A 26,550-nucleotide genomic window follows, 5' to 3' on the forward strand; every position below is an offset into this window, starting at 1 on the left:
TTTCGGTTCAATCACTATTTTGAGCTGGTGTTTTGGGGTTTGTAATTGTGGTGAATTCTTGTACACCAATCTTCATCTTGTTTCATTCCAACTATCAATAAATTGTTGCTAAAGTTTCCCGAGGACGTAGGATTCATCCGAACCACATATTGTTTGTGTACTTTACTTTTCTTGCTGTTTGGTTATTGCTTGTTCACCCAATCGATTCACGCTATTTAAGCAGGAAGAATAGTATGGAATATTCTGCTTGAACCGTAGGTTAATTAATTCTCAATATAGTAAAATCAGCATACCAAATTGCATATATAATTGTTAAAACGCAGATCGATGTAGTAGAGGCCATTCTTCTTCATTACAATTTACAGCAGTAAAACTTGTGCACTTTGCCAAAGGCTTTCAAGACATCAAATATGAAAGCAATGGAATGCAATTAACACAACGTTATTTCTGAGCATTGAGCAGAAGCTGTAATAAAAATCAATCCCTGAAAACATATGTAAAATTAGAAAGCGTGCAACAAAAACACTAGGCCAAATACCATATGATTAGAAGTGATGATACATTACAAAGAAATACAGTATAACTATAAGAGCAGAGATTCATCAAAAGATCTGAGCACCAGATATTGAAGTGGACAATATATACCAACTTGAGAAGAAGAAAGTCCTGAAAGGTGGTTAAAGCATATGACAGTGAGATTCATTATTAAACAGATTGATCTTATATTTCTTCGCATATTCAAAAGATACAATTTCTCCCCATTTCCTTGACAAGTTTTTTCACCTCAACCACCTGCAGGTATTGTAGTGTCCACATATGGGGCAAAATGGATTTGCAGTTCATCCAATCATGTCCCATATACTTCGATGGTAACCAGCAGTGACAACTTCAAAAGCTACACTATTTAACTAATGATAAGTGGATTTCAAATTGTTCACAAGAACAATAGTCAAGAATGGGAGTGCATATACACATATCAGGAGAGATAAGCATGGAATTTTCTGACTAATATTTTGGCTGAGTGAAATACATACCATCAGATCTCATGAAGTGGATTTTCCCATCACACTCATGAAAAGAAACATATTCAATAAGTAAAACATGAATAAGGACATCATGACCAAACTTCCCCTGGCACCTACCAAATGTTCACTTGAGAAAAAAAGTAATAATACACATATAAATGCAAAGATTTAGTAACTCGAGTTTAAAATTAGAGGGAGGAAAGAAATACACACCTTCCAGTACATAAGCCTTGCAAGATATTACCTGACCTGCAAATTCAAATTGTCTAATATTCATGAGAGGCCGATTACACGATAGCAATGAGCAAAGAGTGTAAGGGAATAGGACAGAGATACTACGAGAAGATAGAAATAATCAGTAGGAATCCAGTTCCAAATACTAATTGAGGACGTAATGCTCAAAGTAGTGGTCTTTGAGTCTCTACCCAAACACAGGTTTCTTCCAAATACTTTCTGCTGAAATCCCACTTCCAAATAGTTTCTTCAGGTTATATATTAGTCAATCATCCTGGGGACTCAACCAAACTTTTTCTAGTTCTTCTATAAAATTAAATCTTGGTTGTACATTTCCTATAAATTACACTAGCAAAAATTATTGCCAACAAAAATTAAGAAAAAGTTCCTGAAAAGAATGTATATCTATCTCTAATCGTTTTCCAATGTGGATAAGCCTGCTATGCTTACAAATTACATAGCCTCTACCGGTTCAGCACTCTTTTTTTGCTTCGGTCGTCCAAACCTCTTTACATCTTTACCGTTTAGTAGTTCCAAACCTTTCTCTAAGGTTATCTCACTGGGTTTTAGATTCTGCAATACAAAATCATGTGTGAGTAGAGCCATATTATATTCGCATGAGAAACAGATATAACAGAATGACAAGTACCAAGACAAAGCAGACTTTACACCTTGGGAACGGGAGCAATTGTGCGCCTGTCTCTGATGGAAAATCCACCCTTTGCAAGCTTCAGAATCACGGGTTGGCTATCATCTGGGTGGTTTCCCTGAAACAAACGCTCATTTTGGATCAGTCAGTAATTTGAAGAAATGATAGAGAGAAGAAATGAAGGTCTGAGAAAGTACCAAGGTTACTGGATACTGCAACAAGTCTATGGCAATATCCAACGTGACGGAGGCCACATCCTTTATCTATTAAGGGACAGAACATATACATCAGATGAGTGAATTGAGAATGACAATATTGACAGCAGCATAATTGCAAAGGGAAATTGGGGATACGTCAGTGTATGGATAAAGAGCACACAAAGTTAATCAATTGATAAAGTGTATCAGAATAGATACAAGTCAGGGAATGTGAAGGATTGCATGGCTTTTAGCATTTCCTTGATGAGCATTAAAATTGACAAAAACAGAACATTTAAAAGCATGTGAGTGCCTAAAATTATGATGCTGTTTTTGTTTTATACACTAAAATTACATTCAAGTATGGCTGGCATATACACTAAAGCATGATGCTGTTTTTGTTTTATATTATCATTATTGTGGTTGTTATTAACTTATTAAAAATAAAAAACCTATAATGATAATTTAAATATCACAATAGAAATTCTATGAAGCAGACTCTGTGGAGGGATCAGGGATGCAAGTGCTTTTTGCCCCCAATTCCCAACCACTACAGTGGGCAGTTTTCATTAAGTAGACTGATATGATTGAAACTATTTCATAAATTATGATCAAGTGACCTCATTTTATTTTAATTTTTTCTGAATATGTTTGGGCCCTCTATTGCTAGCTGTGTAAGGAATAAACAAATGATAGAGATAGTCTAAGACATAGAATAAGAGAACGAAAGTGGTGATCAAAATTCCACAACTAAAATATATACGTACGTGAGACAATGATGCTCGCTTGGGTGGATGCCCTTTCCTGTCTTCACCAAGCTGTACATAGTGTCCATATGGACCACACTTCAGCATAATCTACATAGCAAACAACACAACAAAAACACAGAAAACTCAAAATTAGTGAAAGACAATGTCAATTAACAGTTAACAATCAGCACATATAATCATTAGATGAACCTTATCCTGAGATGCTGGATGTAAGCCCAGCAACTTTGGCTCCTCGACACTTCTCTTTTGTTGGTCCTGGATGTCATCGTCATTATCTTCACCATAGAGTGTTTGAGCAATATACCTGCATTGGATTTTCACAACAACACAAGTTAGACTTTATCAAGGCAACAGGGACAAACCTATACAGCACAGTGATTCTCATACTCACTTGCATTTTGGGTGTTGGTCACAACCAATAAAGTATCCTGCACCAAACCTGCTAACTTTGAAGACTAATGTCCCAGCCAGACAGCTTGGGCAAGTCCTATTTCCGTCACGAAGAGAAGAAAATAAGAAGTCACCAAATGTTTTTTCCAACATTTTCTCAACCTGATGGATGTGGACACCACTAGCACTCTCACAGTACTTGCTAAATCTAGTCCAATAATCTTTCAGAAGGCCTTTCCATTCAGTTATTCCACCAGATACATTATCAAGTTCAGCCTCCATATCAGCAGTAAAACTGTAATTTGTCACCTCCGAAAAATAATGTGAAAGAAATGCTGAGACCATGCGACCACGAAATTCAGGAATCAATGCCCTACTTTTCATTGTTATATATTTTCTATCTTTTAGCACCTTAATAGTGGTTGCATATGTAGAAGGTCTTCCGATACCGAGTTCCTCTAGTTTTTTTACTAATGAGCCCTCAGAATAGCGGGGCGGAGGATCTGTATGGTGTTCATCAAGCTGTACGTTAGTCAAGAATAATGGCTGACCATATTTCAATTTACTCAATATCTCAAATACATCATTACGTTGACCACCATCATCGTCACTATGTCTAACTCTGATGGTTTCAGCATCCGCATAAGCTGCCTGATATCCCAAAAATTCAACCCTTGAGCATGTAGAACGAAACACAATGGATTGATCAGCATTTCCGATATCACATTGTAACTGCTCAATGATGGCAGGTTCCATTTGGCATGCCATCGTCCGACACCATATAAGAGTATATAACTTCAGGGAATCTGCATCAAGAACCCCAGCAAGGCTAGACGGTACTCTACGGATATCAGTGGGTCTAATGGCTTCATGGGCTTCCTGAGCGTTTTTAACCTTCTTGAAATACTTGCGAGTAGACTTTGTTGCAAAATTCGGCCCATATTTTTCAACAACATAGTTTTGAATGCTCTTTGCAGCTTCATCAGATAAGTGTAAGCCATCAGTTCTCATGTAAGTTATCAGTCCGGTGGCCTTTCCATCTGATAATGCAACTCCCTCGTAAAGCTTTTGTGCAACTTTCATGGTATATGAAGCTGCAAAGTTTAATTTGTTTGCTGCATCTTGCTGGATTGTTGATGTTATATACGGCATGGGTGGGTTTCTCCTGGTTTTGCTGATTTTCGAGCCAATCACTTCAAACTCAGATAGATTAATCTTCTCTTCAATACTTTTTGCCTCCACATTTGAGCTGATTGACAACTGATTCAGCTTTTTGGAATCAAAATGTGTTAGATGTGAAGTGACAGTGGCATTGTTGGTTGAGTTCAGATTGTTATTCTGGAAACAAGCATTGATAGTCCAGTACTCTGTAGATTTAAAGTCATCTATCTCCTTTTCTCGATCACATAAGAGAGCTAAAGCAGCAGACTGGACACGACCAGCAGACTGGCAACCTGGTAGTTTCCTCCAAAGTAGAGGAGAAACATTGAAGCCAATCAAGTAATCAAGAGCACGCCGAGCAAGATAAGCATGAACCAAATCAGCATCTATGTCCCGTGGAGCTTGAAGAGAACTTTTAATAGATGATTCAGTAATTTCATTGAAAACAACCCTAGCAATGCTGATATCTTCACGAAGTGCATCCTGTTGCTGCAACATCTCAATTAGGTGCCAGGCAATAGCCTCTCCTTCACGATCAGGGTCTGAGGCAAGAATAAGATTTTGCGCCCTGGAAAATGGACAATAGATAAGAGAGTAGACAGGAAACTGTACAAACTATAATGTAAAAAGGAAAGGGAATTCTCTTTTCTCATGGAGGGGGGATTAGGGGAGTGAAAACTGTAAAGTGAAATGAGAAAAAGAATTAGCACAAAAAGAAAAGTGTTTCTCTTTCCTTTTGAATTTCTATTTCGAGAAATAATAATAACAATTAACAGATGCCACATACCCACTCAATGCAACCTTGATACTCTTAAGATGAGACCAGGCGGGAGATGGGACTTCCCACACCATACTGAAGTCATCATCAGGTCATATTGATCCTGATCTTGCAGCCAAATCCCTTACATGGCCATAACTTGGAAGGACTTCATACATTTCACCAAGGTACCCTTGAATGACTTTTGCCTTCGTGACTGACTCAACCACTACCACAGATTTACTAATAGGTGGATATAATTGAGGCCAAGCCTTTCCGCCTTGAGACTTTGCTTTAGTAACCACACAAGAAGAAAGGGTAGGCGAAGCCTTGAGATTTAATTTTCCTGCAAAATCTTCATTGGATTTGGGAAGAGAACTAGATTCCACACTAGGTTTTTTCTTTTTAGCAGGGCTCCTCTTCACTTTCTTTTGAACTGTCTTAGGTGTATCAACGGTTTCAACTACTTCTGCAACTGTCTGCACCTGTACTGTTAGTCAATGTAAATATGTAATGCTGGGTGAACAACTAAAACCCAATTAGACTCAAATGAAAAGGTTGCATCTGACCTCTGGGGATACTTTAGGTTGTTTGCTTTTGCCTTTTCTAATCTTCTTGGCCCCAGATATCTTTTTGGAGCTATCTGGCACCTCAGCAGTCCCTCCTTCCATTGAAATAATACGATTTCGTGTACCCGCCTTTGTTGTTTGGGAATATGTCCTTCTGATGCTATTACTAGCACAACTAGTCGGCCATGGTCCACCTACTAACCCATAAAAGGAAACATTTATGGGAATCCCAGAGTTCAAAAGCTCACATCCAAAGGATGACATGGTTCTAGATGCATAGAAAGGGGATGAGACACTAGCGCAACTTCGTAGTGGACAAATTTTTGTTCCTGTCTTTAACGTTAGAGCACATGATATCCCAGCTCTCACGGAAGATCGTTTCGATCTTTGAGCCTGTACAGATGGACACTTTAAACAGATTCGAGGATGGTAACTTGTAAATGCCTGTTTCTGCAACTAAATAGATAAGAAAGCTACCAAATTAGAAAGAAAAAAACACTAGCAAGCATGCATGTGCCACCACAAACTATTGCAAATTTCTACCATCCCCATCAAAATAGAACTAAAAATAACAAACACACATATACGCAGAGTTGCTGTTCTTTAACCGAGTAGGAATTGTTATATATTACTAGTAGAATGAATTTCAAATTAGAATCTCAAATTGAAGTATGCATATTCTCCATTGACATTGATAATGAAAGTTAAACTAGTCTCAATAAAATAAACTTAGTTGGAAACTATATGAGAGACAGAAACTTAAATTCAAACAAAATGATGGAAAAAAATTATCATATTCCTAGAAAACTTCTTACGAACGTTAGGAGAAAGACTTTGTTACAAAACAGTATTAACAAACAAACACAGCACTATCAAGAATATTTCCCCAACAAAACATTTCTTTGGTATGAATTTGACACTGACCTGAGATAATTGAGCACGATACCATGTCATGCCCATAACCTTCACTACTGATGCATCCATCCTGAGAAAGAGAAAGGCCTATTCAATGCCACGCAGGAACTGCCAGTGCAGCATCTGCAAAATCAAACATTTATCAAATATAAATTAAAAAACAACTTAGAAGAAAGTAAGCAATCGAGCAGTGACAGCTAAAAAATAGATTAAAAATGTATACTTGGCATGAATTAGCAATGCCAAAAACTACAACAATCTATCTATCTATAGTCTATACTAATACTAATATGATGAGAGAGTAGTGGGGATGAATTGATGGAGGAAAGTATTGAAAATTGAATCTTGGAGGTGAAGATATTTGTGTCAAACCAAATCATCAACTGCCGAGCCGGAGCAAGGCGTCTAGGCGGGGCAAGGCATGAACGAGCATCAGAGAGGCAGGGCGGTTGACAGAGAAGCGCCGGCGTCGGGAAATTGGCGGGTGAGGCGGCGGGAAGCTGGTGTTCAGCGTAGTAGTGAATTAGTCAATTAGGGCTTAGGGGAGGATGCTAATTTGTTTTACATTGGGCTTTTTAGATACATACCGCAGAATTTTGATTTGGATTGCTGTGAATTCATGGTTTTAGAGCATCCACAATGGTTTTAGATACATCGTGGCTTGGACCGGCTGCATCAGTATCGTCATTGGTCCAATTAGTCAGTTGTACGTCTTCGTCTTCGACGATCATGTTGTGCAGGATAATGCAGGCGTACATTATATCAGCAATGCATTTGACATCCCACAAACGCGTTGGACCCTTAATTGCCGCCCATCGAGACTGGAGCACACCAAATGCACGCTCCACGTCCTTGCGCGCCGACTCCTGCCGTTCCGCAAAGTAGGCCTTTCTGTCATCATTTGCGTGCCTGATCGTCTTCACAAAGACAGGCCACCTAGGGTATATCCCATCCGCCAAGTAGTAGCCCATATTATTCCGGTTACCGTTGGCCACAAATGAGACGGCTGGACCGATGCCCTGACACTTCTCGTTGAAGAGGGGCGACAAGTTGAGGACGTTGTTCGACCCGGCTACCCCAAAATACACATGTCAGATCCACAGCCGGTAATCAGCTACGGCCTCGAGGATCATCGTGGGATTCTTTCCCTTGTATCCGGTCGTGTAGGCCCCCTTCCAGGCAGTTGGACAGTTCTTTCACTTCCAATGCATACAATCTATGTTGCCTAACATCCCGGGGAACCCATGCTGCTCCCCGTGTATCTGCATCAGATCCTGGCAATCTTGGGGGGTAGGGCTTCGAAGGTACTGATCACGGAAAATTGTAATCACGCCCTGACAGAAAAACTTTAGACATTCAGAGCAGTCGTCTCACCGATGTGGAGGTACTCATCCCACATGTCTGTCGCGCCTCCGTAGGCCAACTGCCTGATTGCAGCCGTGCACTTTTGAATAGGGGTGGTCTGCCAGCCGAATCGTGCCTGAAGCGGAAATACAGATATCGACGCTCCAAAGCGTCAACGATACGCATAAACAACTCCCTGCGCATTCTAAAACGCCACCTAAACATGTTTGCGTTAAACTGCGGGTCCAGAGCGAAGTAATCGTCATATAGCCGCTGATGTGCAGCTACGTGATCCCGATCAATCACTGTTCGGCGGTGGACAACAGGTCAAGGGCGAGGTACCGCCTGCTGTTCGACCCTTTGCATGTACCGCTCTATCTCGCGGTTCATGTAGGCCTCCATAGCTTCGTTCATCCGCCGTTCGTACTCCTCAGCATCCCCACCACTACCACCTCTGCTACCACCCGCGCTACTCATCGCTCGATGTTGCTCTTGTACAGAAATTTAGTGATAGAGAAAACTCGTTAAAACAAGTGGTGCAAATGAAAATGAAACTAAAATCGCGTATATATAGTGTTTCAAAAATTTTCAAAAAAATAAAAATAAAATACGATGGCCGATCGCTCGCCGATCGGCACGCCACAATGGCGGCCTGCGCATCGGCGAGCGCTTGGAAATCGGCGTGCGCTCGCCTGTTTTTCACCGAAATGTCGCTGGCCGGTTCTAATGGTTCGGCTAGCCGACCGGCTAGCGACGCGAATCGGCTAGCCGGTGCGCTAGCCGCCATTGTGGATGCTCTTAAAAACTTGACCATACCGGCTGTGAATCAGTACCTTATCCGGTCCGGTTTGGTCATTACCACCACCTATTTGAGTTGTTCAGATCGGATAAATTGGCTAGTTGAACCGATTTTTTTAATTTTTTTAAAAATCTCTTATTCAACTAGTTCATCTGGCTATGTGAACTTTTAATACAGCTTATCTTTGATCCAAGTATGCACCGTCTTGCTCACGATATTTCTTTCCTTTCTTTGCAATCCAACAAAAAAAAAGTGCAACTTACTTGATTGCAACCAAAACGAGGCACGATTAATTGGCAAAAATCTATATATATATATATATATATATATATATATATATATATATATATATATACACACGACTACGGTGATGAATAACACAAAATTGAGTGGGAGAATCTATCTAATAACTACATAAAATGTGATTTTTAGGAGAGTTTGAATAAATATTTTTTATGCATACATAAATGTAATCAACAAAAACTATTAAATTAGGCTATCATCAGTATATAAATACACACACTGACACACATTACTGTAGGCTATCATATTATATTGATGGAAATTTATTTTTGTTTGAGCACTAACTTAAAGGACAATAGACTACATAACATAATATTGTACTCCTAATAAATTGTCATGGGAATTTATTTCTTTAAGAATGACGAGAATTTATTTCTCTAAGAATGCAACAGCCGTTGGACAATTTTCTCCACGTTCCTTGGAATTTTTAAAAGTGTTCGGCGGTTATGGTCAATTAGAAGTAACGCAACCATAATTATAACATGCCCAAATTGCAGTATACACGCCAATACGCACAAAAACTTGCGTCATTTATTACACAGTGCATAAATACTTTCATTATATATTTTGTTTATAAATATGTCTGATTTATTATTTTCTTATTCACAACTTCTTTAGCTTCTCTTGTTACATTATTGGATTTTCTCCAACAAGAGAAAATGTTTGCAATATGGAATTCACATTCCTTACAATCTGCAGCCTAGAAATACTACATCGGTAATCAAAGTGAGGTTTGTATGTGTTTTTGAGATGAAGGTGTGATAAAGCTCGTTTCATGCATTGGTTTTGTGGTGAATTTCTGTAATTTTTGGAGACTAACGTATGATTTTGAGCCAAGTGTGTACAAATTTCGCCAGAACAGAAAATGCATAGAGCAATCAGGCGGACAACGGATCAAGGAGGAAATGGAGCATTTTACAATATGCTGTGAGCTAATCAAGTTAAACAAAAGCCGAGGCAGCGAGAGAAACCTAAAAGGAGATAGAGTATATTCCCAAAGATCCTAATGCGAAGCGCATAACCGACCTTTTGGAAGGAAGATTGCCCTATGGATCAAAGCCTCAAGCCTCCCTATAAATAGGGAAGGGAAGGAAGATTGATGCAGCTCTTATCATCGGCTCTCTCCCGGGCTAAGTCTCGGTTGCTCACATGTTCTCCTTTCCTTAGATTCCGTCCTACACACTTCGAGGAGGGGTTCATTCTCTGACTGTGGTTAGAGCTGCCCAAGGTTTACCGAACCGGCGGTTAAAACCGAAACCGTAACCGGCAGTTACGGTTCTGAACCGAAACCGCGAAAAATATCCCGAACCGAAACCGTGAATTTTAGAACCGTGGTTCGGTTCAGGTTCCAAATTTTTCGAACCGAAACCGCGACCGAACCGTCGGTTCCGGACGGTTCCGAACCGTCGGTTTCACGGTTTCGAACCGTCGGTTTCACTGTTCCGAACCGCCAATGCAATGATAAATTTAAACATAGTTAATCCTTATATTAAAACTATACACCATTAAATAAAAAAATATTGAATGATCCGGTTTATGAGTTTTATATTTATATAAGTAAATTTCATTTTTAGATTTGGTAATATCCATAGAAACAATAATGTGGGACAAAATTTTATAGCAAAAATAACTTTATAATACTATTTGGTAAAATTGGATTGTAATTTGGAAAATATAAGAGAAAAGATAACAAAATAAAAATAACTAAATTACAAGATGGAGTCTATGGAGTATGGTTATGGTAATAACTTTATAATACTATTTCCGATTTTATTAATTAACATAGTTTTTTACGTATGGAGTCTATGGAGTATGGATCATTATTAATAAATATTTATCGAACATTTTTTATAAAATTTAGAAGAATTGATTACTTTAAATAAAGCATAATACTCAAATTAACATTGGTTAATGAATTTGTAGTCTTCAAAATTGATTAGTTGAGTCTTCAAAATTGATTGGTTGGCGGTTGGCGATGCCTGCGCTATTTAAAATTGATTGCACAAAACACCATTTCTTTTATTTATTTATTTATTTATTTATTCTTAAATGCTTATTTTAAATTCAAATTGGATCTCATTTCTCTCTATATTTATCTATAAATTCTCCTCTCTATCGTCACTTACACTCGTCTCATTTTAGTGTTAACAAGAATTTCTCTCTTCAATCTCTCAATTTAAACTATCCATTTCCCTGTTACAATTTATTTTATAATTTCAAACTATATGACAAAAAAAATTTAAGGAAAAAAACCGTGAAACCGCAAAACCAAACCTAAACCGCTATGAACCGTCTGAAAACCGGCGGTTCGGAACCAAAACCGAAACCGAAACCTTGAAATAGCCTCACGGTTCGGTTCCGGTTCCATATTTCCCAAAACCGGAACCGGCGGTTCCGAACCGAAACCGCCGGTTCATGAACCGTGGGCAGGTCTAGCTGTGGTGGTGTTATTAAGTTCGTCGTGTCTGTGTCCCAACGTCCTACAGGGGCGAAGAAACAATTCTCTGTATTTATGTCTAATACAATTTCTTTTTAAGCATTTCCTAGTTTTTTAGATACTTCGTATTTGTGAAGCTTATTTGGGATCATTTATTTCATATCTGATGTTATGAAGTATTTTACTGTTTGATTTCATTCTGTGTGTGTTATTGTTGTTTTGAGCTAAATCTGTGGGGACCTGGAGTTTGAGGTATGGATGTTTTCACTGTGTTGGTTGAATTTCCTCTTCGAGGAGTTTTGTTGAGATCTAATTGGATGTCTTTCGCAATTGGTAGTGTAGGAGAATGAAATTTGTGTTGTTGCGTTGCAATTTATGGATCTGCCTTTGATTGTGTTTTAATTTTATGGATCTATGTTCGATAACGTAGATCTGAAGTTTCCCGTTTAAGTTTCATGAGTATGGTTTATTGTTGTTCATCTCTTGTTTTAAGTTGATCAAGTAGGACAAATCTGATAGTCATGGTTAAGTTTACCCGTACATTTAAGTTCCAGCTCGTTCTTTTCTCAAGATGATCGATTTTAATGTTACGTTCTTTTCAAGCTATGCTGCCTTGTGCGTATAAAATATTATTCCATGCTCAAAGTACCATTAGATTTAGTTCAAAATATATTGTTGCTACTTAACTACTCATTAAAACGACAAGAAAATACTTGCGTTGACTAAAAATTAGCTTTCACAAAGTGGCAATACTTGTGCCGAAATGGAATGAGACTGAAATTGGCAAATAAAGAGTTACCTTGTCCACTCCATATTTGACAGTATATCACATTTATTTTGTAATTAAAGTGTTTTTGCAGTGTGTAATTAATGTGTTTGCAGGTTTTGCAATGATGATTAAATGGTAGATATGTGTCAATCAAATTTGATACTTGAAAACGTTCTATAAATAAGGATTTCGAGAAACGTAATTATTCCATTAAACTTGCATGCAAGCTGCTGTCTCCTCTCTCACCACTTGTCTTCTCTTAAATGATTCTTCCACCACAATCTTCATACCTCTACCATGGCGTGTGCTCGCCGGCAACGGACACCATCGTACTTGACACGATGATCATGTTGAAGAAGGAAACGCGTTGGACAGAGACCACATTCCCGAGCTGGTTCTTGATGACTGCCGCTCAGGAGCTCCAGACCACGACAGGTGTTGTCGTATCTGAAGAGGAGCTAGCGGAACGCATGGTGTTCATGCACAGGAGGTATCGTGTGTTCAAAGCTGTGGTTGTTACGTTCCACGCACAATGGGATCAGGTGAACAAGATTGTTGTCGCTAGCGACGACCTATGGGAAAAGATCATGAAGGTACTCTCACACTTCATTAAATTTATACACAAAAGTTGATAAATTGCAATTTTTGTACACTTTTCAATTTGGGTCGCATTTGTATAGGTTGTTATTAACTTGTTCCATATATCATAGTATGATTGGTTTGCGGGCGCGTATTATCATAATGAGGAGCTGGAGTACACAAAGTTGGTCTGCTTGTTCGGCTTAACTGACATCAAAGCCGAGCGGGAGAAAGAGATCATTGTACTCTCAGATAAAGTAGAGAAGTTGTCAAGTGATGAGCCATACGATTATGAGATTGGTGAGGTTAATGAGGAGGTTAACTCTCCAGCTGTAGTCCCCCCGTCAACAGTCCCCCACAAACTCTTCAAAGATGCACCCTCTCTGACGGACATAGAGTCCACTACGAACCTTGGAAAATACTTCATTGACGTTTCCCCCGATAGAAAATTGCATACAAGGTTCGAAAAGGGCCGTGCATTGCCCCCATCTTATGCTATGAAGTCGGTTGGTGATGTTGGAAACCAAAGTGATGTTGGTACGTCAAGAGCATCTCCGCGCACAAGTTCGTGTGGTTCGAACTCACCAATTGGTTGGTGACCTCACATTGCCGCGTCCATAATCTGTGTTGGGGATAGGGCTGCAAGTCTAATAATTTCACTGCTAGTATAACGTGGATGAATACTTTATTATTTTGTTTTTTAAATGCCCTAGACAGCAAGTGACGTTGTGTGTAATAATCTACTGTGTTATGGCTATGATATTGATCCATATCATCTTTCTACAAGTCCGAACTAGGTAATTTAACTTCACTTCATTGAAGCATTCTCAAGGTTATTGGTATTAATGGATGCAATGTAGTTGTCTGCTGTGCGACCATTGGTGTTGAGTATGTGGATTGGGTTGAGCCAACCAAAGAATGGACTCAAACTGGCGATGCTTGGGAATTTTAACATGTGGAACAATTGTTCAGAATTTTGTGATGCATGATAATGAGTTAACTGCAACTGAAATGTGACATAACTATGTACCCATTTGTCTTGAATTCCCAATTTTAATATATGTTTTTGTCTTCTATTTGGTAACATTGTGGTTTGGTACTCGTCTTTGTTTCTGATCTTTTCAACAATATTTCCCACAAGACTCTCGATGGGGGTAGATATCCTAGAGTATTGTTGTGGTTACGGGAAAATCCAAGAGTGTTGTTGTGGTTATGGGAAAATGGACTTGTGTTGTGCTATGAACAACGTTATGCACGCCGGACGTGATTACTTCAAATGTCCGGTCAACGGTATGCATTAAGGTTTATTTCGTTGCTACGACGACCGTGACAGAGAGGACAACCTGTCGGGGCCGTCAAGGTGAATGACACAATCAGAATAATTTACCCAGTAATGAGGCCACACATGAAAGCGTTCAGCATCAGACCCGATGCGGTCATTGCAACGGTATGAAGAGATGCAGTGACTTCAAGATTAACCTCCTCTTCGGGTGTATGGCAGTAATGCTGGTCCTACTTGGCTTTTTGATTGGCAAAACAACAAATGTTGCAGATTTCGAAGTGTGATCCATGTTATTGACAATTATCTGCAAGCTTTTGTGGCATACACTTGGAGGTGCATATAATAATAGTAAGGACCGTCGATAATATTTTTTTAAATACTTAGGTTCTATATTGTTTTCTCACTTGTAGGTGTATACAATAGTAGTAAGTCTTTCATTGCTACGGTGTAATAAAAACCAAGCAACAATGTGTATGTGGGTTGTGGTTCGATATTCAAGCAAGCAAGACCAAACTACATGTACTATTGTTCAATAAGAACAACCTGTTCCTGCAAAGTAGATAATAATATTCAAAATTAAAAGGGTAAATTGCCTAAAAAATCACAAATTTTGGGGAAAGTTTGGTTTTTGCCACAAACTATAAAAGTTGCGCCTAAAGTCATAAACTTTCTCGGATCGTGCAAATTTCGCAAATTACCCGACCCGACGTCATATTTCCTTTAAAAACTTATCCCACGTGGCATGCCAAAGGCTTGACTTGGCAAAATTTTTGGCTTAACCCTAAACTCAAGTAATATAACCTCTTTATGGCTGATTTCGAAAGCGCAACCCCAATTCAATAGACGAAAAACGTAATCGATGATGCACTGTTTATTAGCACTGAAAATACGTGCAAGTATACAAGGTAGATTTAGTATAGCTAAATGTCAATACCGGGTTGTCGAACACGGGGAATATAATTGCAACTGACTATTATGTACTAAGCGTCAAATACTATCTAGAGAAACAAGAGAATTTTGGAGTTTTGAAAATAAAAACGATTGAAAACAAGAAAACAACTAATTGCAATTAAATCACAAAGATAAAGTATGAGAGATAAGAGAATTTTAGGGATGTTCGTTTACACTTATGGTTATACAAATTCCAACTACAATACTCTAGCACAGTATATACTTCGATAGAACGAGTCACACAAGTTATGCCCATGCGGTACAAGCGTAGATTACTAACACTAGGGTTGTCAATCCTAGATTCGTAACTCCTAAAAGCTCCTAAGACCCTTGAAAAGTCCCCACTCTCAATTAACAATGTCGTTTTAAGGGAAATTTAATTGTAGTGTCTATTAAGTGGATCTAACTCGCCAACCTCCTCTCACGATTATGTAGCAAGTTATATAAAATCTGCATCGGATGTGTCACTCAAACATGCAGTATTACGGAACAACTTAAGGATGAAACGAAGTAAAAACGAAACGGATATTAAATAGAAAAACGGAATTGTATAAACCAATAAAAGTTACTAACACATCCCTAAAATCTTATGAATTTAGTTATACATGAAAGAATAAGCTAAAAACATAGATTGTAGGAAAGTCAATAAGAAAATAAGAACTAAAGCAAATAAAACTCAATGGTTGAATTCTTGTAGCCTTGATCTTCTCTTTATTCCTTCTTCAACCCCTTGCACAATGAAGAACTCTCAAATTTATGCTATGGAATTAATTAGCAAAAAGAAGAAGAGTGAAAGATTAGGGTTGGAAGAAGAGCTATGAAAGCTCCCCTTTTGGGGGCTATGGAAGGGTTAATTCTATGAATGAGGTTATGGGGTGTATATAGGCTTGAGAAAGATTTAAATTTGGTAATAAGTTTCCTCCAAGCATTAGGAAAGATGGAATTTTCTCCAAGCAGTAGGAAAGATGGAATTTCGTGCCCCATAAAATAAAAACTTGTAAAAACAATGAAAACAACTAAATGCAGATAAATCACAAAGATGTAAACAGATGAGATAAGAGAATTCCAGAGATGTGCTTTCACAGTTATGGTTATACAAATTCCAACTACAACACCCTAGCACAGTTCATACTTCATTAGAACAAGTCACATAAGTTTTACCCATGTGGCACAAGCGTAGATTACACACACAAGGGGCGTCAATCCTAGATTTGTACCTCCCAAAAGCTCCTAAGACCTCAAGATGTCCTCACTCTCAATTAACAGTGTCGTTTTAAAGGAAGCTAATTGTAGTGTCAACTAAGCTCTTCTAACTCGCCAACCTCCTCTCACGATTATGTAGCAAGTCAGTAGATCATCATAGAATATGTCACTCAAACGTGAAGTAATTATCCAACACTTAAAATAGAAACAAGTAATGAACCAAACGGATATTAGATAAATCAGAATTGTATAACCAAAGTCGTTACTAACACATCCCTAGAATTATATGAGTTTAGTTACACATTAAAGAGTAATCTAAAGATATACTTAGAGGGAAATGTTAAGTTGACAACAACATTTAAAGTGACAACGTACCTTTAATATAAGACCATTGGATATAAAAATTTGATAAACCACAATCTGCCACGTGGTAGACCAAATGTAACCACAAAAATATAATTTCATGCGTTCAAGGGTACTAAGGGAATGAAAAAAATATATGATAATAACCGTTTTTCATTGCTAAATTCAAGTGAGATTTTTCATTTAATTATTTGTTTATCTTTTAATACCTACAATCACGCGATTTATTGCTTAATGATAAGCTAAGTTATATCTTTTCTAGTTTTATAGTAGACACTATATTTATCCGAAATTATACTATTTATTTCCTTTGTGATTTAATTATAAGTTTATATTGCGTATTGAAATTTGAATGATATTAAAAATCACATTTACTTCTAATTTTGTATGAAATTTTTATAGATTATAACTCTCAAGATTGTATCTTTATGTCTAGGTAATTGCTTTTTATTATGTCGTTTGGTGCTTGACTTGATTATCTCTGATTTCATATTGCAGATTGCTTGAAACCGTTTGTTATATTGCTTTTTTGTAGGTCCAAAATTGCATAACAGTAGCAAATTGTACTTTGTTCCTACCTAGTCCGTTATATGTGTTTTACCATAGTGCACGTCAATTTGTTATTGATTTCGGGTAATATTCGCAATTCAATGTGAAACTAAAATTTTGCTTGGTTACATTTGATGATTTGCCTGTCTGTGCATCAACATTTGCTTATATTAATAATTGATCCCTTATGTATGATTAATGTTCTAAATCTCAATGTGTTGAATGACAAACATATCTCGATTTCTACAACCCTCTTCTGCAGGATCTTCGTTTGTCTTCCTTTATCTAACGATCTTAAGAACCGAGTCATGTGTTGAATGACCGAAACTATTAGATTGTTGGCTCAGCAAGCATATATGTAATAAACAGATATGTGATAGAACACAAGCAATTGAAACAACAAGCATATATATGGAATCACATAAGCATTTTTCATACTAGTGGCAAGCAATATGAAATCTTTTTTCTAACCATTGTAATTAGTTAGTCTTATGTTCAACTACCAAAAACTATTAGACCAAATGTTCATTCTTGAGTACGTCAAGCAACAAGCGGAGGTGTAGTAAGTAGATATCCAACATAATCAATTGAAGAAACAAGCAAATATATGGTAACACACAAGCATTTTTCAAACTTGTGTCAAGCAATTCAATATAGTCTTTTTAACTATAATCAGCAAGTCCCGTGTTCAACAACCAAACATATACTACCCAATTGTAGTAAGCAAAAATATACTAAAACAGAAGCAATTATAGCGGCAAGTAGATATATGGTCACACACAAGTATTTATCCAACTTGTAACAATCAATTTGAATCTATTCAAAATCGAACCCAAACAAAATCCTACTCGAAATCAATATAGTTGTAGACAAAAATCAAGTCAAGCATAATCGAACCCAAACAAAATCGAAAGGAAAGCAGACTTAATCCCAACCAAAATCTTGAGTAGAACCAGAATTAAAAGAATTACCCAATCTGTCACGTTGGAGCATGAATCAAGAGCGTCGGAGGAGGAGCTATTAATAGCATACATCGCCCCCTTCACAAGACGCAATGAGAAACAATGAGAGAGGTTGGAATCGAGAACTGAGGGTGGAGAGAACTGCAATCGATGCAGAGAACTGGTGGGAGAGAGTTATGGCGGCGTGGAATCGACTCTCTCCCAAGGTTGATAATTGCTGGAATCGACGTAGAGAATTGGTGGAATCTAGAACTGGTGGAGACGCTGGAATCGAGAGCTATTGCCGGAGATAACTAGTGGAACAATGCTGATTAATTGTAGATTTCTTCCTAGGGTTTCTGGATTGAGAGAACGTCGATTAATTGGAGAATATAGGAGAGAGAACGTTGGGAGAGAGTTATGGCAGAGTGGGAGAGAGAAATTCTAAATCAATGTGCAAAACAACCGAGATTTTCGAATCATGTATCAGTTTTTTTTTTTTGCAAAATGACAAATATACCCATACAAGCAATATTCTGTTAATAGCCAAGCGATCCAGACTCTATTCCTATAATTCAATCTCATTCATCCATTTAAGAGATTTGATGGCTTATAATGGTGTTAGGTTGTCATTTTAACTATAGTGTCACCATAGTGCACCCATATACTTAGATTTTAGTGAAATCAAAGAAAACATAAAGTCTAAAGCAAATAAAACTCCAAACAGATGAATCATCTTCGGCACCACTGGAATCGAGTCATCGAATAGAAAAGCTAGCTTCGGCACCACCGCATCAGAGTCATCGAGCAGAATACGGTCTCTGGCACCACTGCTTCCCTGAGTGCAAGAACTGGATCGGACCCCAAACGTGTTGAATAGGAAATGGGGCAGACAAGCTCTCTTCTAAATAGAGAGAGATTTATGCTTCGACAGAGCAAAGGGCTACGACTACGGTAACGAGAAAGGGGAGTTTCCGACACAATGGTATCTATTTTGGACTCCATTGATAGGGGTGAGAACGATCAGAATAAGAGAGATGGGAGGCGATGAAAAAGAGAGATGAAGATTGACGATGATGAATCTCAAATTTTAGGGTTCTTAGATTTTGATTTGGATTCACCAATTGAATTACGTGAATTTTCATTTTAGTTTGTTAGGATTAATTAGGAATGTTTAATTAGTTTGAATTACTTAAAATCAATGGGGTTAAACCAATATTTAAGATGTTAATGGTAATGGTAAAAGTTGTAAATAAAATTATGTGTAGTTATTTGAAGTTTCCAAAATTTGAAAGTTCATACTTTTCAGGGACGGAAGAAAATGGAAATAGTGCATACTCTTTGGCGACGGGGGGAGTATTGGCTTTTGTAATATGCGAACTGGGTATATAAGTCACCGCATATTTTGTAGCTTTACCATTGGGTTTTATTTGCTTTAGTTCTTATTTTCTTATTGACTTCCCTACAATCTATGTTTTTAGCTTATTCTTTCATGTGTAACTAAATTCATAAGATTTTAGGGATGCGTTAGTAACTTTTATTGGTTTATACAATTCCGTTTTTCTATTTAATATCCGTTCTGTTTTTACTTCGTTTCATCCTTAAGTTGTTCTGTAATACTGCATGTTTGAGTGACACATCCGATGCAGATTTTATATAACTTGCTACATAATCGTGAGAGGAGGTTGGCGAGTTAGATCCACTTAATAGACACTACAATTAGCTTCCCTTAAAACGACACTGTTAATTGAGAGTGAGGACTTTTCAAGTCTTAGGAGCTTTTAGGAGTTACGAATCTAGGATTGACAACCCTAGTGTTAGTAATCTTCGCTTATGCCGCATGGACAAAACTTAGGTGACTCGTTCTATCGAAGTAAGAACAGTGCTAGAGTATTTTAGTAGAAATTTGTATAACCATAACTGTGAACGCACATCCCTATAATTCCCTTATTTTTCATATTTTATCTTTGTGATTTACTTTGCATTACTTGCTTTCAATCCGTTTTCATTCTCAAAAATCCAAAATTCTCTCGCTTTCCAAATAGTGAAAGAAGCTTAGTAGGAGGTAGTCAATCTGTGATTTTACCAATTTTTCTCTCTCTCTTTTACTTTACCTCTCCCTTTCTCTTACTGTACCAATTTTTCTCTCCATCTCTCTTACCAAATTGTGCATTAAAATCCGTGTCGTTTCAAACCTCCCTATTTTTAAAAAACAGAGGGAGTATAATTAAAGGGATGGTATTCATTTTCATATGGTAAATATTGTTAAAAACAAAGCACTTGTTACTCGTAACCAAACACGCCCTAAAAATAAGTAGTGGACAAGCTTTTGTGGGCCATACCCATTCAAATCTGTCCAAGTTTCAAATCTGCCCAACGTCTAAATATGGAAACTAAATAGCCCTAAATAACATAAGTTGTTAGCATTTACTCCCTCCATCACCGATTAATTATCACCAATTTCTTTTTTCGTCCGTCTCAATTAATTGATAATCTTACTTTTTACTACATTTCACTAACTCATCCACTGACATTTTATTATACTACTCCCTCTGTTTTTTAAAAATAACAACTCTTTACTTTTTAGTCTGTTCCTTAAAAATAGCAACTTTCAAACTTTCCATTTTAGTAAACCTTTATACCCCTAATAAAGTGGACTCCATAATCCACTAACATTAATTTCATTACTTTTTTTTCTCTCTCTCTCACTCTCTTATTTTACCAATTTTTCTCTCCCTCTCTTTTACTTTACCTCTCCCTTTCTCTTACTTAACCAATTTTTCTCTCCATCTCTCTTACTTTATCAAATTGTTCATTAAAATCCGTGCCGTTTTAAACCTCCCTATTTTTAAAAAACGGAGGGAGTATAATTAAAGGGATGGTATTCATTTTCATATGGTAAATATTGTTAAAAACAAAGCACTTGTTAGTCCATTGGATCTTGAGATCTAATGGTTAGATTAATGTCACGTGTCATCTAATAATGTAGATTATTAGTTAATAATGTAACTTAGCTAATAATGTACTATTTTAGTAAAATAATGTTTCATTTTAGTCTAATAATGTAGATTATTAGTCTAATAATGTAACATCTTAGTCTAATAATATAGTTTATCACAACCATCCAATCCAAGATTTAAGGGTTGTGATTTGTGTTGATGTTTTATACTAAGCAGGTGTGAGGACCCTAATACACTCCATTAATTAAAATATAAAAGTTAGACCAACATTCTACTAATATTTTCTACTCACTTTTCATTATATTTCTCAAAATTCGTGCCAAGTTAATATGTGCTAATTAAGGGGTGCGGAGGGAGTAGTTAATAATTTTATATGGTAAACAAATTTGTAGATTGCAAGATGTGACATGTGAATACATTCTTGATGAGTGCTGGAGAGTGGAACAATTTTGCATTCCATGTAAATCTCAATGGATGAGCAATAAATATCTGAAGCTGGTGTACCTGGATCCATCACCCCTCTCAATGAAAGAACACAGTGCTACTTGTATAATACCCATATGAAGCTCCCAACTCCTCGAATCTACTTTGTCAACTGGGTGAGAAAATGAACCTAAAGGTGGGTTGTGTGGATTGCAGTTGAACTTACGTGGGTTGCTTCTTGATATTTACCGGGATTGAAAGTTGAATTTTTGATGGAAAAAATGGTAAAAGAAAGATGAATATGTACGACTACGAAGAAGAAAATGAGAAAGTATGTTTAAAGATTTAAAATGATTCAAAAAATATAAAAATATCCTAACTAAACGTTTATTTACATAAGAAATTTTAAGTTTAATTTTTTTAAATTACTCCCCTCGTCCCTGAAATTTTGTCATATTTTTCTATTTCTATCCGTCCTATAAAATTTATCACATTTCATCTTTTATCATTTTTGGTAATGGACCCCTTATTCCATTAATTTATTCTCACTCACATTTTATTATAAAATAAAACTAATACTTTAAAAATAGGAACCACATCTAACCAACTTTTTCAACTCACTTACCATTACATTTCTAAAATCCCGTGTCCGATCAAACTGTGATAAAATTTGGATGACGGAAGAGGGAGTAATAAATACGTAAATAAAATATTTGAAAATTGGCTCATCCATCTACGTATTTTTGCACGCATCTTCACAGAGGCCAGGTGTGCACATCCTGTTGAGACAGGCAATTCGTGCACTCTGCTTTGCATGCCTCAGTAGATATAAGCATTAACATTCTAGCTCAAATTAGATTCAACCCCTCTGAATCACCGATATTTGGACGTCCTGGAGTTAGCATCCCATCGAAACCAACTACGTCCATTCATGGCTTTAAATGGAAACACCTTTATCCATATTTTAATTTTTCTTTCATTTTTTATTTGTTCCAACTAAGATAATTCATGGCTTTAAATGGAAACACCTTTATCCATATTTTAATTTTTCTCTTACTTTTTACTCTCTCCACTTACACATAAAATAAAATTGCATAAAATCTCATGTCATCCCAGAAAGGAGTCATCTTTCTTGGGACGAAGGGTTTATCAACGTAGCGAAGTATTCTTCAAACCTAATTTTGACTATCATGAAAAGAAAGAAACGGAATTCAAATTGCTTTATTAGTCACATAATACTATTAAGGCAGTCAATAAAAACTTCACAAACTTTCTCGCATATTATCTGTCAGAACTCTAATAGCACGCAACAATAAATATACAAAAAAATCCCCATCTCATTAAGTTAATTGCCCCCATAGATACATTAAATCACTAAGTTTCCGGTTTCCTTTTATAGCTTGATGCAAGACTCATATTATATTTGTATCATCTACCAGAAATTTCGTGAAAACAAAATGATGCAAAAATGCATGGAACTAATCAGCCACACATCAGTTCCTCCCAGAATGATGCAAAACAATGGTGATAGCTACTCGTTTTCTCAATCTTTCTAATGGGCAACATGCCAATGGCTAAGGTAGATGAGTGCCTCTAAGAAATCGCATTTGCCAATGGTATCTTAATTCCATTGCTTTCATCACACAAAATTTCCATCGATGCAGCATATCAGACTCGTTACTAGCAAAGTTCTCATGCCATGTCCTGAATCCTGATAGCATAAATCAATATCATTTTCATGCCAAGTACTAGAAAATCATTTATCAGGTAAATATATGCATGGATTGGCATAACGATTTCTTAATACATCTTGCATAGTGCATTTAGAAGATACTCTATTTATTTGAACTTTTTATCTTATAAACTTTATGATCAAACTGAAAGCATAATGCAGTACCCAAGTGATACGAAAAAAAACATGTACCATGGGGATGAACCAGTTTATTTGGATCCTTGAGCTCGCTGTGTATCGTAAGGCCCCCAAGCACCAGCTCCAGGGCCATAAGGAGGATAGCCTTCTCCACCAGCAGGTGCCTGAAACAGGATCGGGGATGTATTGCTAGATTCAGATCGAACATGCATGATAAATTGATGATACAAAGCTAACAGCTCTAAAGTTTTTTTTTTCGTGAAGGTCTCTTTTTTATGGAGAAAATTTGCCAAAATGCAAGGATTTATGACTTACTGGGTGCATTGAGTTTGCAGGCATCATGCCATATCCAGCAGGATATGGATTTCCAGGATACCCGGATTCAGGATTCACATAATTTGCATTATAACCAACACCTGCATAGAGACTCCAAGAATAAGGCTTACACTGCATAATCATTATATGAACTGGATGGAGATATGCAGATAATCATATGATGGGGTTGAAGCTGCGGCAAATGACTAGATTCGTATCCATTGTCACAGCAGCTTCAGGCCCATGTTCATATGCCAAACATCAGAAGGTACACACTCTTTTCCATTAAAACTTTCTTCGACAAGAGTTTTTATCTTCTAACAGAACTCTTCCTCAAATCATTTGCAGGACAAGATAATTAACGGGACCGAACATACAATACCTGAAATTCCAACTGGTGCTGCAACAGGAGCTCTTTTTTCTGCATTAGCCAATTCAGCTCGAAGTTTTTCCAACTCACGGGCCATAGTGACTAATTTACTCTCCATCACCTTCCCATGTTCAAAGCTTTCAGCAAAGCTCTTCTTCTCATGCTCAATAGCAGACCTGTGGAAAAAACAACAATGTCTCTATCACGCACATGCACAGGATATAAATAAAGCAAATACAATCACAACATTACAATTCACACCCCGCACCTCACTCTCTCCATCTCATGTCTTAGACCTTCGATTTCCGCCTTAACTGCCGGAACCTGATGCAAATCCGAGGTAACTCTACCTAAATCTTGGGTCATAACCTGCACCTGCGCAGCAAGTTCTTGCCTACCAACGGTTAACTCCTTAACATCCATGTGCACCTGTACAAGCTCAGACCTCATCGCATTAACAGCATTAAGGTCATTCTCCAGTTTAGCCGACTTCTCATACAGCTCCCTCATTTGCAAGTCCTTCTCAGCGTGCAGCGTTTGTGCATACTTGTCCGCCCGCTGAAGTTCATATTGTGTGACCTCTAACTCCTGCTTAAGCGCCACATGCGTTGCAGCCAATCTCTGGTTATCAATTAGCAGCACCTGGATGTCGTCATGTTGAACCGCCAACCGATCCTCTATGATCGCGGGGTGAGGAGGGAGCTGTCGAGGTCCGGACAAGCTATAATGGGCTTCTCTGACTTCTTCGTGTAATGCAGGATGCGGAGGCCCCCGAATGCCTCTGGGAAAATGTGGTTCAAGGATTGGGGCATGATGGGGCAGCCCGCCGTGTGGAACCCCTTTAGAAGGAATTGGAGGCCCTCGATTTCTAGCCGACATTTTTTGATGCTTGGCTTACTAACTTTCTACAAAAACAGAGCAATGGCTGGAGCTAACGAATAAATGATAATGCAGGCTGCAGAACATGAAGGATTGAAATTTATTGAAATGCCAGTAATTTATCATCTATCATTATAGTAAAAAATTACAAAAATGGGAAACATGCTCAGAGGTCAATTAGAGGGCAAAAATTGTTGGGCAATAAAATTGTCCCATAGAATGCAGAAAAATTGAATTCCAATAGAAGTTTTGAATCACTATAAATACCATATTGCCATTGTTTCGATTTTGAGTATGAAAGGTATCGATTTTGAGATGTCTTTAATCTTAAGTGTCAAAACTAAAGCATAAGAAAATAAAAAATACAGATATTGAACAAGCCTCAAAACTGAAATCAAGAAACCCCTCAACATTTAGCCATGAACCAAAGGGGTTGATTTTTCCCCCGACATAATTTCACCAAGTATCCAATAATAAATCGAGAGAAGAGCTTTAACATATGAACTGGAATTGGAATTGGAATTGGAATCGGAATCCATTCATACCTAAAATTCAAGAGATTGAGTTGGGTAGGAGATGTGGGAGTCGGAGAGCTGAACACCAATTTTTCCAGCACAACAGAGAGAGAGAGAGTTGGATGATGCAATATAATATACGTGTGTTTCAGTCGACAAGATGAAGAGGAGAAAATAAGATCGCACATTTTTTTTATCATATCTATTCCCGTTTTTTCCTTCATCATAAATTGGGCTAGAGATTAACAATATTTTTTGAAAATAAGCCCAATATCCAAATTTGTAATTACCTTCGATAAAATATGTCACACTCGTAAAATTGTATGTTAGAAGGTTTTGTTTTATATCTTCAATAAAAAGAAAAAATATAATTTTTATATTAATATAAGAAAATTTTTACTAAAAATGAGAATATGATATTTTTAATGAGATAAACTAAAAAGAAAAATAAGACATGTTAATCTAGGAAGAAATTCGATTGACAACTTGACAGTATTAACTAAACCTGTTAGTAATTTTTTTAGCTCTAAAACTCTAATTAACAGTCAACTCAACCATGCACTCTCTTTTTGCCTCTATTGATCTACAAAACTAAATAGAAATTGTAATAATTTTTTATAGTTATTTATACTAATAAAATAATTAATAAAATATCGAATTATTATAAAAAAACTTGAAAAAATAATGACAATAGTTTTACCTAAGTTTAACCTATCGGGCCACCAGTCCATTAGAATTCGGGACTGGCCTACTTGGAATGCGAGCTAATCAGGTTGTAATTTTATCGGGTTGAAAATTTTCAACTCTAACCCTCTAAATTTAGCGGTTACTAAAGTTAGTCCACAGATTGCGGACTGCACTGACGTCTCTAAATCACATTATATTCAAACTTTAAGGGCTTGTTTGGTTTGTTATTTAGCATTTCTATAGAAAATGTTTGGAATCCGAAAAGAGGAGCTTTTCTAGATGGGCGTTAACTTGATCATACGTTTGGTTTGTCACTTTGATTTTCCTGATTTTGACTACATTTT

At 37.1% G+C, this 26,550-nt stretch overlaps 1 protein-coding gene and 1 pseudogene across 5 annotated transcripts; both read right to left on the minus strand.

Annotated features, from left to right (window-relative positions):
- Positions 1-330: 330 nt before the first annotated feature.
- On the minus strand, positions 331-7,257 carry LOC125213982 (uncharacterized; annotated as a pseudogene). Its single transcript, XR_016137126.1, has 10 exons — positions 7,040-7,257; positions 6,677-6,790; positions 5,753-6,145; positions 5,214-5,668; positions 3,267-4,994; positions 3,065-3,179; positions 2,873-2,962; positions 2,106-2,171; positions 1,931-2,026; positions 331-1,832 (listed from the first exon to the last, which is right to left on the minus strand). The product of XR_016137126.1 is annotated as an uncharacterized LOC125213982 (transcript).
- A 15,630-nt stretch (positions 7,258-22,887) lies between these two features.
- On the minus strand, positions 22,888-25,708 carry LOC125208953 (structural maintenance of chromosomes domain protein). Of its 4 annotated transcripts, none has more exons than XM_089067136.1 (6): positions 25,550-25,708; positions 24,394-25,080; positions 24,138-24,301; positions 23,756-23,856; positions 23,495-23,604; positions 22,888-23,274 (listed from the first exon to the last, which is right to left on the minus strand). In XM_089067136.1, the coding sequence occupies exons 2-5, from the start codon at positions 25,002-25,004 to the stop codon at positions 23,512-23,514; spliced, it is 969 nt and encodes a 322-aa protein (XP_088923262.1). In that variant the 5' UTR covers positions 25,005-25,080; positions 25,550-25,708; the 3' UTR covers positions 22,888-23,274; positions 23,495-23,511. The 4 variants fall into 4 exon arrangements, with proteins under 4 accessions (XP_088923262.1, XP_047964452.1, XP_047964451.1 ...); XM_048108495.2 differs by having other exon boundaries at positions 22,888-23,281; XM_048108494.2 differs by having other exon boundaries at positions 22,888-23,281; positions 24,394-25,030; positions 25,550-25,706.
- Positions 25,709-26,550: the final 842 nt, after the last annotated feature.

The sequence above is a fragment of the Salvia hispanica genome, chromosome 3 (assembly GCF_029641045.1).
Source record: "Salvia hispanica isolate PSC_SH4W2 chromosome 3, Shi_PSC_v1, whole genome shotgun sequence".
In the NCBI taxonomy this organism is placed as follows: Eukaryota; Viridiplantae; Streptophyta; class Magnoliopsida; order Lamiales; family Lamiaceae; genus Salvia; species Salvia hispanica.